The sequence below is a fragment of the Apium graveolens genome, chromosome 4 (genome assembly GCF_009905375.1).
Source record: "Apium graveolens cultivar Ventura chromosome 4, ASM990537v1, whole genome shotgun sequence".
Taxonomy (NCBI): domain Eukaryota; kingdom Viridiplantae; phylum Streptophyta; class Magnoliopsida; order Apiales; family Apiaceae; genus Apium; species Apium graveolens.
The window spans coordinates 288,362,618-288,376,371 of record NC_133650.1 but is presented as its reverse complement, the minus strand read 5'-3'; the positions used below and the strand labels follow the sequence as shown (position 1 = coordinate 288,376,371).

The 13,754-nt window shown below is 34.2% G+C and overlaps 1 protein-coding gene across 1 annotated transcript; it reads right to left on the bottom strand.

Moving 5' to 3' along the window:
* Positions 1-6,336: 6,336 nt before the first annotated feature.
* LOC141721164 (putative 1-deoxy-D-xylulose-5-phosphate synthase 2, chloroplastic) lies at positions 6,337-12,602 on the bottom strand. The gene is made up of 9 exons (XM_074523929.1): positions 12,389-12,602; positions 11,202-11,402; positions 10,722-10,886; positions 10,423-10,573; positions 8,176-8,447; positions 7,810-8,083; positions 7,426-7,733; positions 6,763-7,329; positions 6,337-6,657 (listed from the first exon to the last, which is right to left on the bottom strand). Exons 1-9 carry the CDS (start codon positions 12,500-12,502, stop codon positions 6,514-6,516), a joined length of 2,196 nt encoding a protein of 731 aa, XP_074380030.1. The 5' UTR covers positions 12,503-12,602; the 3' UTR covers positions 6,337-6,513.
* Between the last annotated feature and the right edge of the window lie 1,152 nt (positions 12,603-13,754).

Sequence of the window (13,754 nt, the reverse complement as noted above, 5' to 3'; positions counted from 1 at the left end):
TACAAACAATTCAGATAAAAACACCTAAATATTAACCCTAATTTCTATAAATTAAAAGAGAAAACTTACTTGGGTTACCTGAAAATTGAAGGGTTGAACTTGAATATTTGATTTGAAATCCTAACTTCCTGTGGGTCGTGGCTATGATTTTGATTTTGCAGCGTATGTGTATGTATAAGATTAGTATTGACAGAGATGACAATTGACAATTGTTATTTGTTTGTGACTGTTGTACTTGAACTGAGTCTTTACCACGTCCACCCACGGCCACGGCCCACGACTTCTCTATTTCTATTTTTTAAGAATATTAAATTCAGTGAAGTATTATTTAAGCTAGCTACCGGTCCAATCTGGGTTTTTTCCGGTCTTTCCGGTTTTGGACCGGACCGGACCGAATACACATTTTTTTTTAACATATTTGGACCGAGGACCGACCCGGATCAATCCAGTCCGGTCCGGTTTTTGGACCGGCAGACCCGGTCCGGTCCGGTTTTCAGGTCCAATACTTTTTCTTGTGCTGCCCTAGTTATAACTGATGGCCAGTAGTGTTGAGAACATATAACCTTCCTCCGTGGTTGTGCATGAAAAGAAAGTTCTTGATATTAACAATATTAGTGTCTGGTCTGCAAGAGCCATGTAATAACATTGACCTCTTTTTGCAAACACTTATTGATGATCTCAAAAAGCTTTGGGAAGAAGGTGAACCAGATGTGTACGATGCTCATACTAAATCTTCTTTCACTTTGAGGGCAATATTAATGTGGACAATAATTGACTTTCCCGCTTATTGGAATTTGTCCGGTTGTGTCAATAAGGGTTATATGGCTTGTCCAGTTTGTGGCGACGATGTCGTAGCCAAGTATTTACCTCATACCAAGAAAATGTATTTCCAAGGTCATCATCGATATTTACCTAGGCATCATCCTTAGAGAAAAATACGCCTTTTAATGATGAGCAAGAGTTAAGAAATTCTCGTCCACCCCATTCCGGAGAAGAGGTATTAAGGAAGCAGGAGTGGATAAAATTTGCTTTAAAAAATGCAGTAAAGAAGTCCAAAAAGGTGGACTGTCCATGGAAGAAAAAGTCAGTTTTTTTAGTTAGAATATTGAAAGTTTCATCATATTCGTCATTATCTTGATATAATGCATGTCGAGAAGAATGTGTGCGATAATCTTATTGGGACACTCCTAAATTTGAAATTTAAAACTAAAGATATCGAGGCATCCCGATTTGATATGGTCAAAATGGGAATTAGGAAAGATTTGGTTCCATAAAAAGTAGGAGCACGGAGAACGTACTTGCCCCTGCTGCTTATACTCTTTCAAAGGAAGAAAAAAGAAAACTGTTAAAGTCATTGTCATCAATGAAACTTCCCTATGGACATTCATCAAACATCGTAAATTGTGTCTCGATGCCTGATATGAAGTTACTTGGGCTAAAGTCTCACGACTGTCACGTACTACTTCAACAGCTGCTCCCAGTTGCAATTCGTGGAATTCTCCCAAAAAATGTCCAGGTTAGCATCATTAGGCTGTGTTTCTTTTTCCATTCTTTGTGCAGTAAAGTTGTTGATGTATCAAAATTGGATAAATTGTAGTCAGATGTGGTATTAACCTTATGCGAGATGGAGAAAATATTCCCTCCCTCTTTTTTCGATGTAATGATACATCTTACGGTCCACTTGGTTAGAGAATTGTGTTTGTGTGGTCCGGTATTTTACAGATGGATGTATCCATTTGAACGGTTCAATAAGGTGTTAAAAAGTTATGTGCGAAACCATTTATATCCGGAAGGTTGTATAAATGAAAGCTATCTCGAAGAAGAATTTGTAGAATTTTGCAGCGAGTTTGTTTGACAGAATTGCACAACTGCAGATTTTTTGAAGGACCAAGGCAAACTTGATGGTCTGTTATCTACTGCAATAATAAAGTCAGTCGAAGAAAAAGATTGAGATAAGGCACACCTACATGTTCTTCTAAACAACTCGGAAGTGTATCCATACATCACGTAAGTTAAATTAATTAACCCTTGTCTCATTCTTCTTTTTAGCGAGTATTTATGGTATTTTCCTGATTAAATATATTTTTTTTTCTAGGATGCACAAGGAATTTTTAGAAAAAACCTAACGAAGGAAAAAAAGACCGTGTAGTGTCTAATCGGAGAGCACACATGGTTATTTTCTAATTGGTTTGAAAAAAAGGTCAGTGAAATGATAATGAATGGAAAAGATGTTCCTGAAACGATAAGATGGCTTGCAGGCAAACCGTCTTTTTCCGTATAAACTTATGAAGGCTTTCTCGTTGATGGGGTCCGATACTTCACAAAAGACCGAGACAATGCACGGGTGGTCTAAAACAGTGGCGTCTCTTTAGTTGCTAAACGGTCCCAGTGAGTAATGCCAAGGATTTAATCCCATGAAGAGTGATATGGCATTTTATGACATTATTAAAGAAATTTGGGAGTTGGATTACCGTGCATTTAAAGGTCCGTTGTTCTTGTGCAGATGGGCAGATAGCGATAGAGGTGTCAACGAGGACGATCTCGATTTCACACTTGTGGGCCTTAGTCGACAAGGTCACAAAAATGATAAGTATGTCTCGGTTAACCAGTCAAGCAAGTTTTCGATGTCGATGATCCAGTCGAATCTACCTGGTTAGTTGTATTAACTTCCACGAATCGAGATTACCATGAGGTATATAATGACGACGATTTAGGGGACACAACACTAAAAAATCCTCCAATCCCTAAAGTAGATGTTCCTGTAGATGATGATGCAGATGAGCCTAGTCTTGGCAATCAAGTCGAGGGAATTTGAATAGGCTTTTCCTTTCGGTGAATTAAAGTACGCCGATTGACTTAAAGTACACCGATGGACTTAAAGTACAATTTTCCAAAGCAGATTCACCGAAATCTGCTTATCGGCGTACTTTAATTCAACGAAAGGAAAAGACAAAAGGAGCAGATTGACCAAAGCAGAGTTTGTGAAAATAAAGAATGACTTTGAGAAAAGAAATAAGGATCTTATGTTGCAGATTGCTGAGCTGAAGAATGAGATGAAGGAAATGGCTAGTGCATCCAAACTCCACTCACCGATGTTGTCTGTTAAGGCAAGTTGTCGATAGAAGAAAAAGAAAGATTTGGTGAAACGAAGCAAAAATGTGATCTTACCGCTGTACATAAATTGATGGTTGAAAAGGACAATAATGATAATGGTGATGATTGTGTGGATATTAACCATTTTGACCCTCCACCCGGGAAAGGTAAAAAAATATTGTACGTATATTTCTCAAGATTTTTAATATTGTTTCCAGACTTATTATTTGACAATGCTTATAAATGTAATTTAGGATCCGCGAAAGTGCGAGTTGGCAGTGAATGTAATTGAGAACAAGGTAGCTTTTGGTATGGTTTTCTCCGAGGATGGAATGTCTACCTTAGTCCATGAAGTGCCTCTTCATCCGGGATATACTCATGTCCAAGTAGACGGAACCATCAAGGAAGACGCCTTAGTTCCGGTACCAATAGTTGGTATGATATGATCATCTTCAGTCCCCCCACTGCTGAGGTATATCTTGTCTTAAAATTCAGAGAATTTTAAATACATCTTTTAAAAACTGTTAAGGTTTATGGACAACTTGTTATATTTGTTTATTTATTTGTAGAAAAAGAAAAAGGAGGAAGTGAAGCCAAGGAAATCAAAGATTCTCAATAAGTATCGGAAACTTTCTACTGAGATGAGGAGTATGAAACCTGCTGACAATGTTCCTCGACGTTTTATGTTATTTTACAGACATGCCATGGTCATATTGAAAGAAAGTGCAGACTCGATACAAATACCGTGTGGTGCTGAGGTGTTTGGAGTTGAAAAAAAATCATATTTTTATTGTATGAGAATGTTATGGCCTTGTTGGAGTTTAAAATGATTGGCCAGGACATAATATCCACATATATGGCATATGTTTTATTCCTTTTTAATTCGTTAATAATGTCCCATAATTTATATCTTTTCGTGAGAACAAATTATGAAAAATGTTTTATTTTTATTTGTAGGTATTTGTATACCGAGGTTCGTAAGAGAAAATAATCCGACATGTATGCATTTATTGATCCAGCGGCCACTTATAAGCTCAACGATGATTTTCAAGCTTATATTATCGGACGGATGAATACTAGCGATTCTCGCATATTCCTCATGCCTCATAATGAGAAGTAAGTTCTAGCGTGCCCACAAGGGTTGACTTAGTTGGTTAAAGAGGGGATAACTATCCTCTTGGTCACAGGTTCGAATCCCACGGGAGGAGAATTTATGATTATGTCTCCTGAACCAGAGCATGTCACTTAAATACGGTTTACCTTGGTTCACGTGGTTTGCAGGCCATTGCGTGAACCCGTAGGGTTTACCTAGTGCGCAACCGAAGGGTAGCGGCTGCGGATTACCTATGATAAAAAAAAGTAAGTTCTAGCGTTTGCATAAGTACAAATTATATTAGTAGAAACTGTCTCTATATTTCATAAATTATTATTTGATTTATTTAATATTAAAACAGTTATAATTGGATTTTGATTATGATTTGGGAATCAGAAATCTTCATTCTCAACACCTTGGCTCATCCGACAAATTTTCCAAAATTGGAAGCAGCATTAACGCGGTAATGTTTATTAAACTTTTCTATATATATGTATGATGTCAATTTTTATTTAGGTTTTTTTACATTTGACGATACTGCATACTAATTCTATACAGAGCGGTTAGATCTTATAATGCTAAAAAAGGATTGGTAAACAAAAACACCAAGATTAAGAACCTTAGCGTAAGTATTAATTTGTGCACATTTATCTTTAGTAGGGTTGTGTATATTCTTCCTTTTTTGGGAATGATTGATTGTTAATTTTTTGTTGGATCAGGGATCCCCAAAACAATCGGGTGGATATGAGTGTGGGTACGTTGTCATGCGTTACATGAAAGACATATTCGAAGATAAGGAAAGAAATTCATGACCAAGGTAATAAATGTACCTTTAGTTGCAATCTGCAAGCACCTAACTCATTGCTTATTTATACGCAGTATGCTGATTCTGCTATTTTTGTACTTTGTAAATTTTACAGTGGGCAGCTAAGGCTCGAAAGTCCTACACAAGGGAGGAACTTGATGAAGTACGATTCAAGGCTCTTCAATATGTCCAAGAGTTTGTTTAGTTCTCATCTGTGACCAGGGAACAATATTTTAGTTTGATCATTACATAGTTGGCTAGTTGGTCTTGTAATCTGCTACTGTAATCTGCTACTACGTATTGCTGGTTGGTGTTTGATCTGAACACATATTGAATGGATTATGGATATGTAGGAAATGACTTGCGTAATTAGACTAGGTATGGCAGATCATGAATTGTGGATATGTAGGAAATGACTTATTGTTGAAATGATCGTTAACGCTAATTATACTTTTGAGATATATGCGACCATATTATGGATGGTTTGCAATGTTATAACTTTTGTTGTATTTCTGTGCTTGTTTGGTGCTTGTTAGTTTTAAAGTTTTTGGTATTTTTGTATTTTTGGCAACTTTTGGTTTACGATTGGTGACTTTCAGTATTGGTATATGGACTATTTGTTAATTTGGCTAGTTGAATATTTAAATATAACATATCACTTAAAATGTGCAAACCGATATCTATAATAACAAAAAAACAGCAGTTACAATGTGTTATTTTGTGCCAAAAACTGATGCAAGTAATAATCAATAACGTCGGGTAGAGGAATTATAGACTGATGTTAAAGCAAATAGACTACAATTCTGAACCGATGTCTTTGTTGAATTAAAAAAAGACATACTTTTTACATCGGTTAAATATGTATATTCAAGCATTGACATAAGCCCGATCAAATGACTGTTGTAAAAGACAAACATATACATCACAACTTTTAGCAAACCGATGTCTATGTAGCTCTTTTACATCGGCTCTGCATGGATGGTGATGTGAATTGTTGTTATAAACATCATTTTTTTCTGAAATAAACAATGTAACAGGTTATGATCACACTATGTATGATATTTTTAAATTGCTTATAATCTCTTAATTTTTAAACTAAAAAGCTGTTAAGACCTTATTTAAGGTAAAATACATCAGTTTCTTACAAAGAAACGATGTGTAAAAATGATTTGTAAAGAGATCTTTAACAACGGCTAGAAACCGATGTTAAAGTAGGGTATCTTTCTCTAGACCAACGAAGATATTGGTTGAATTTTTTTTTTACATCGGCTTAAAACCGATGTCTATTGACACATTTGTAGCTCCTCCCTTACAATTAAGAGCTGAATTATTGATGAAGTTACCATAAACAAATATTGCTATTCATTAAAACCGAAACTTTCAACCCACCATCTTATAACATGCCAACATTTCTATCGACTAATACAACTCATGAAGATGTCGATTTTTAAAAATGTTAACAAACTTGAACAGCATTCTGGCAGTAAATTTTAAAGTAATAACAGTACTAGAGAAGCATTGATCAGAGGTGAAGGCACTCCCTAGACTCGCCAATTAGTGACAAAACAGTGGCTGCAATATGTTTCGGACTAAGCCCGGCTTGTTCAATCTGGTCACTGTGAGCACCGTGATCAATGTATCTGTCTGGTAGCATCATTGCCCTCCACTACTCAATTTCAAATTACAAATATATTGTTAGTATTATAAACTGCTGGATTATTCTTAAAAATGTAAAAACTACTCTGTAAAATGTATGCGTAGTGTTTCATACCTTGAGATTCCCATCAAGTAAGCCATTTAAGCTCAAGAATTGTGAAACATGACATCCAAATCCTCCAATGGATCCTTCTTCAACAGTGACGAGTACTTCATGTTCTCGGACCAGCCTTTTAATCAGATCTCCATCAAGAGGCTTGCAGAACCGTGCATCCGCCACAGTTATTAAAATGCCAAACTCTTCTAGAAGCTGAGCTGCTGCCAGGCAACTTTGTACAATTGTTCCATATCCTAAAACAGCCACTCGACTTCCCTCCCTTATCAACCTCCCTTTCCCAATTTCTAGAGGAATCCCTTTGTTGTTTTCTGGAAGAATTGAACCAATGCCATTACCTCTTGGGTACCTAAAGCAACTAGGACGATCATCGATAGCTGCAGCTGTTGCAACCATGTGCATAAGTTCAGTCTCGCAAGATGGAGCCATGACCACCATGTTAGGCAAACAAGCCATGAAAGTAGTGTCAAATGCCCCACAATGTGTTGGACCATCTGCACCAACAAGGCCAGCTCTGTCCATGGCAAACCTGACCGGGATTTTTTGAAGATCTACGTCGTGAACTACCTGCATTATAATAATCACAATGAACATTGTTGTTCATAATATTACGTAAATTGTTATAATGCTAATTTAAGAAAATTCTGCTTCATTTATTAGTACCTGATCATAACCCCTTTGGAGAAAGGAAGAGTAAATAGCACAGAAGGGTTTGAGGCCTTCAGTTGCTAAACCAGCTGCAAAAGTGACCCCATGTTGTTCTGCAATCCCAACATCGAAACATCTAGTAGGAAAATGTTTCTGAAATGAGTTAAGTCCAGTTCCACCTCCCATGGCAGCATGAATGGCTACTATCTTCTCGTCATGATTTGCTTCCGCAATCAAAGCATTGGCAAAATATTGTGTGTATGAAAGTGTATCTGATTTGCTCTTGAGCTGCTTTCCACTAGTAGGATCAAATTTTACCACACCTGATATAACATATAAATATGAATTGGTTGCAATAAAGCATATAATGTATGATATGTAATCATAACATGCATGTACCATGCATTTTATCAGCAGCAATTTCTGCAGGAGGATATCCCTTTCCCTTTTCCGTAATAAGATGAATAAGAACTGGCCCTGGTTCTGGCATGGACTTCAACTTCTGGAATATATATACAAGGTCTTCCAAATTATGCCCATCAACAGGACCAATGTAGTAGAGTCCTAGTTCGTCAAACAAAGTAGCCTGATCACCACCAGCTGCAAATCTCGCAAATGAATCAAACTTTGCAGCAACTTTTTGTGCCTGATCGCCCATTTGTTTTGTCAATCCCTGTTAATAAGATAGAAAGAGTAACTCTCCGAGTGTCAGAATATGTAGTTGCAGTAAATCGGCTAATGAGACGATGAATAAGGGAGATGTACTTTTGCTGTTTCACGAAGAAGGCGCAGTTTTCTACTTGACTGTAGCCTTGTTAGTGCTTTACTCAGTGCGCCAACAGGAGGAGCAGGGCCATCCACTGTGGCAGTCGGAAGGGAAACTTGTCCATTATCGTTTAAGACAATGATGAGATTAGAGTCCAGGTAACCAGCATTGTTGATTGCTTCATAAGCTTGTCCAGCCGTCATTGCACCATCTCCGATCACGGAGATCACAGTGTTGCTTTTCCCTAACAAATCTCTGCCAACCGCCATTCCTGAAATGACATATAGTTCATTAGTGCAAAGTATACTTTAAAGTCTAAATGTTTCTTTGTTATGTTTTTTAGTTCTCAATTTTTTAAAATGATACCTTTCTTGCCTCGATAACAAGAGATTGTTAGTTGAGTTTCAGAGTGTTTCACTATAGATATGGAAATATGTACAAATATGCGCGCAATTAACCATCATGAACAACCAGAGATTTGCAAGGAAAGATCATTTAACTAAGCATTTTGGGGAGTTTGTCAGCTTGTTTAACTCTACTTGGTTACAATAATTTAACAATCAGAAGTAAATTCTTGCATGCTACTTCATTATAAATCTAAGAATTATGCAAAAGTAAGCGTTATTATCATAATATACGGAGATTAAGTGGCGGAATCAGAAATCCGAATTGAATTAATGCTATTAATTGCTTTTTATTACTACTACTTATACTGCCACTGTTACTCCTTTTACTTCTTACTGCTATTGTTTGTCTATGTTTAAAGCTGGGATTTTTATGGAATAAACATGTGTAAATCTGACCTTCCTTATATCCAGCTCTATGAATGAATCATTAAAATAGATGTGTTTGGGTTGTAACTGTGTAAAGTTTGTTATTTTCCTGAAATGGTGTCCTAACTTGGGAGTGATAACTACAAGTAATTACCCAGGATAGTTGAAATGTTACGACTAAATTGACCAGCTACCTAATTTGGAATATAAATCCTTATAGTATTCATTTATATCGGTCCCCAAAAGAACAAACCACCCCAAGCAATTTGCATGACGTGAATCATCGAGTATCTAGTAAGGAATACGATACGATAAACACGTGTTTCCTATAATAATTACCATTTTTCATCTTTGAAAATTTTTTAACATGATAAAAGTGAATTTTTTAAAATTAAAATATAAAAAATAGTGTCTCTCAAAATTTACTTAGGAAACCACTTAAATAAAAGTTTATGAACGGGTTAAATATCAAGTATGTCACTTGCTACGTCCAAGTGTATCAAGTAAGTCATTGATTACAAAAGTGACTCAAATGAGTCATTAATTTGAAAATTTGTATTAAAATTATCACTCTATTATTAGTCGAAATTCTTAAAAATATTATATATTGAGTTTCGCACATTTTTTTTGAATGATAATATATCCAAATGAAAGATTCTGAGTTCTAGTATTTTAGATAATATTTTTAAATTTTTAAAAATTTATATAATATTTATTTTTATTTAAATCAAATAAAACAATCAAAAAATTAAAATAAATAGTTGATAAAATTCTAAAAATCTAACAATATTATCTAAAATAGTAGAACACGAAACCTTTCATTTGGATGTAATATCATTCATAAAAAATGTGCGAAACTCAATATATAATACTTTTAAAAATTTAGAGTGATATTTTTGATACAAATTTTAGTGATATTTTTTATACAAATTTTTAAATGAGTGACTCATTTGAGTCAGTTTTGTAATCAATGATTCAGTTGATAAGACGCAGTAAATGACTTGATATTTAACGCACATTTGCTCCTGGGAATCATCACACTTGTATAATATATTGTACAAATAGACCGGTGGATCTGGGAGGCTGCTAATTAATTGTCAATATTGGTGTGATATGTGATGCATGCACTATTTAATTTCAGGCACAAGTCAAATTGTGTATGCCAGTCGCTCAAATATGTTGATGGCTCGTGTTTCTCATATTCAACATTAAGAAATTATGTAGGTAGCGTTCAAAGAATATAACCCCCCCTGTGATTACATCTACTTCAATTATTAACACAACGGTCCAAGTATGGAGTTTCAGCCCCCATCTGTTTACTATCACGTTTTGAAATTACAGTCTCTTCCTTTTAAATATATCTTGTTTTACTTTTCTACACTCATTTATAAGTATTTGATTAAATAGCTAAAACAACATTTTTCCGTAAAAACTACATTTAATTAAAGCATGTAAAATAGATTGAATAGGTACCTAATCCAGCAGAGATACTGGTAGAACTATGGCCAGCTCCAAAAGCATCATGAATGCTCTCATCCCTCTTTGGGAAGCCAGCAAGTCCGCATGTTTGTCGAATCGAATTCATTCTTGACCTCCTTCCTGTTAATATCTTATGCGGATACGCCTGTACAAATAATCACACTCAATATTTAAAATGCTTTCAACAAAGTTTCATTAATGACTTTCCATTTCTCCGTACCACAATATTAATTGATGCGAAAGAACAATTCTCCTTCCGTCCCACAATATTAATTGAAAGCAGGAAGTTATACCTGATGGCCTACATCCCAAATGATTTTGTCTTGAGGAGTGCTGAAAACATGGTGTAGTGCAACTGTTAATTCCGTCACACCTAAGCTTGAACTCAGGTGTCCTCCTGTTTTCGACACAGTGTATACTATCTCTTCACGGAGTTCATCCGTCAACTCTTTCAGCTCCTGTTCATATTCATACTACATAGATTACAACATTTTGAAGATAATGTAGCTATTTTTTTGTTATAAGCTGATAACTATAATCTAACATTGCAAACAGTAGATATTTTTAAGTTGCTAGTAGAAAAAAAACATTAAACTGACACCTAGTCTATTTTATATGAATGATAGATTAATAATAATATCCACATGGTTAATTTTATCATCTGCACCACTTAGACTTAAACAATTGGAATGAACCTAAAAAAAATTCTATTAGTCAAATAAGGTCTCCTAATAAATAAGAAATAAATAAAACAAGCAACAAATGTAAATTACCTGGATAGAGAGGTTTTTCATGTGCATGGGATAATTAACAGTATCTAGCACTGGGGTATTTGGTTTCTCACCAGAGAAACTCAGAGATTTGGTGAACTCATTCTTATGAATCATCCCGTTTGATTGTTCTCCATTTACATGATGAATGTCCTTTTCTTCATTTTTATTACCTTCTGCAGCAGCTACAGCTAATCCTGCAAACTGTATATCAACCAAAAACATTCTATCAATCAATGATTTACATAAATGTGCGTTGCACGATAGTAACATCAAGTAGTCTTAGTCATCTCGCTTAATTCCTTATCATTTGATCATTGACTAGCACTAATTTTTCTTACTAGCACTAATTTTCTTGTATGATACTTCTCTTATTTCTGGTAGAATTTTTTCCTTGACTAGCACAATTGTGCAGACTAATTTTCCTAAACAAACAAAACATAAAAAAGCTAAACAAAAATAATTACGGCTCCAACAAAGGATATCTTAAATATTATTTATTAGAATTATACACTAAAATTTCTTCAAAGTAATACGGTTGAGATCAAAAAATATATTAATGTAACGAGATTATTATTTTACCTGAAAAAAAAAATTATGCATTATATTAGAACCGCAAAAAAATATTATTTAAACAAATTTATTACTTTATCGATTATTATTTCAATATAATGGATATAATATTTTATCATTCTTGTTGTGAGCAGAATAAGCTCTGAGAAAGTATACGTACGAAACCGATATAACAAAGGACCAAGTTTGTCTGTTTCTTATTCCTAAAATCTTGATAACTTGATAAATAATAAAATTGTCATTTACAATTTATTATATTTTTAATACAGAATTTTAATCCCACTGTAGTAATGACGGTATAGATTTAATCACAATTATTAACAATCTCGATAAATTAATAAAATTTATGGATTAATTTGTAGAAATTTACTTGCATATTCATCACAAGCCCCATAATATAGTATAATAATAATCTAAAACAGATACAGTTACTTCGTTTTATGATCAATATTTTTTTTAAGAAATGGATCAAAAGCTACCCAAAAGTTACCATCTGATAAAGTGAGGGACAAGTTGTAACCTCGTAATTCACGAATCACGATACAAATAGAAATGAGATTACATATATAGACAGTAAAATACAATGGCTGTGCATGAATGTGCGTGAAAGATCTAACCTTTTTCTTGTCGGAAGGTAAACAAGCGGTGGTGGGTGTTAGCCGAGAGGAGTAGTAAAAACCATGTGTGGAATGCTGAGGAACAAGGAAACTAGTTTTTACTATAGTAGCCATCTCTCTCTCTCGCTCTGTGTATCTCTAACAATTAAACGAGTAATCACAGAGATGAAAAGAAAAGAAGCTAGCAAGTGTAGTGCTTTGAGCAGAAATGAGAAGAGCTGTGCAGGGAATTTTATAGGGGGATTCAAAGAGTAAGCACACACAATTATGGATTATGGGGCCCATCTTAGAATTAAGTGGGTTACCGTATTTTTAAGATTTGGATGTATTATGTATTAAATTTGGATTTTAGGCCATTTATAATATTCATGACTTTTAAATGATTGTTATTAATTATTACATGAATTTTAACATTAAAAAAAGTTTGATAGAGTTTTACAGATTTAAATAGGAGTAATGTTACAGTATCAAATTGAATATATCAAATGATGGGACAAGGATGACTTGACCATTTGAAATAATTTTATTAGTGAATTTTTTGTGAATAAATGGTCTTCTATTATTAATTGTTTTGTAGCCAATCAGAAAATGACTTGTGAGCCCACAAGTGTTAACTCAGCTGTTTAAAGAGAGGATAAATATCCCCTTGATCACATGTTCGAATTTCACGGGTCTGAGTCAGAGCGCCATGATATTAGAAAACCATTTTGTGGCATTATTCTTTAAATAGAGGTCTCAACAGATACTTTAAGATCTCGTGAATTTTACTAAAATTTCAGAAAACATAAATACACTATCAAATCCGTCAAAATAACACCGTCAAAATTTGTTATTATATGAAATACAATAAAAATCTATGTAATTTTGAATATCATAAGATTTCACTTAATTTTTAAAATTCAAATTGAATAACACGAATTTCAATAGACTTTTTAAAAGCCAAATTGGGTAACTCCAGATTTTAAACCCTTTTTCTAATCCATATTAAATAGTAATAAATTTTAAAGATTTTTTTTAAATTCAAAATTAATACCTTAAGATTTTACAATCCACCTTTAAAAATTCTATTGAATACATGTATATAATTTTTATTGATCAAGGTAATCACTTCCATAAGTTAACAATAATATATTTTGGTATAAGGGTTTTTCTCTATGTGTCCATATGCAAATACTTAGAGCATTATTAGTAACTTCTTTAATTTAAATTCTTAACTCAAAAAATAAAAAGAAGAGTACATATATAACTCCGATAGATTCTTAGTGCCTGCTCACATTTCTTCAGGTCACAACCAGCTCTCGAAGACTACTATAACGAAAATCATTTTAGAATAAAAACTAGAAATCAAATTTTTTTAAAAAAATTA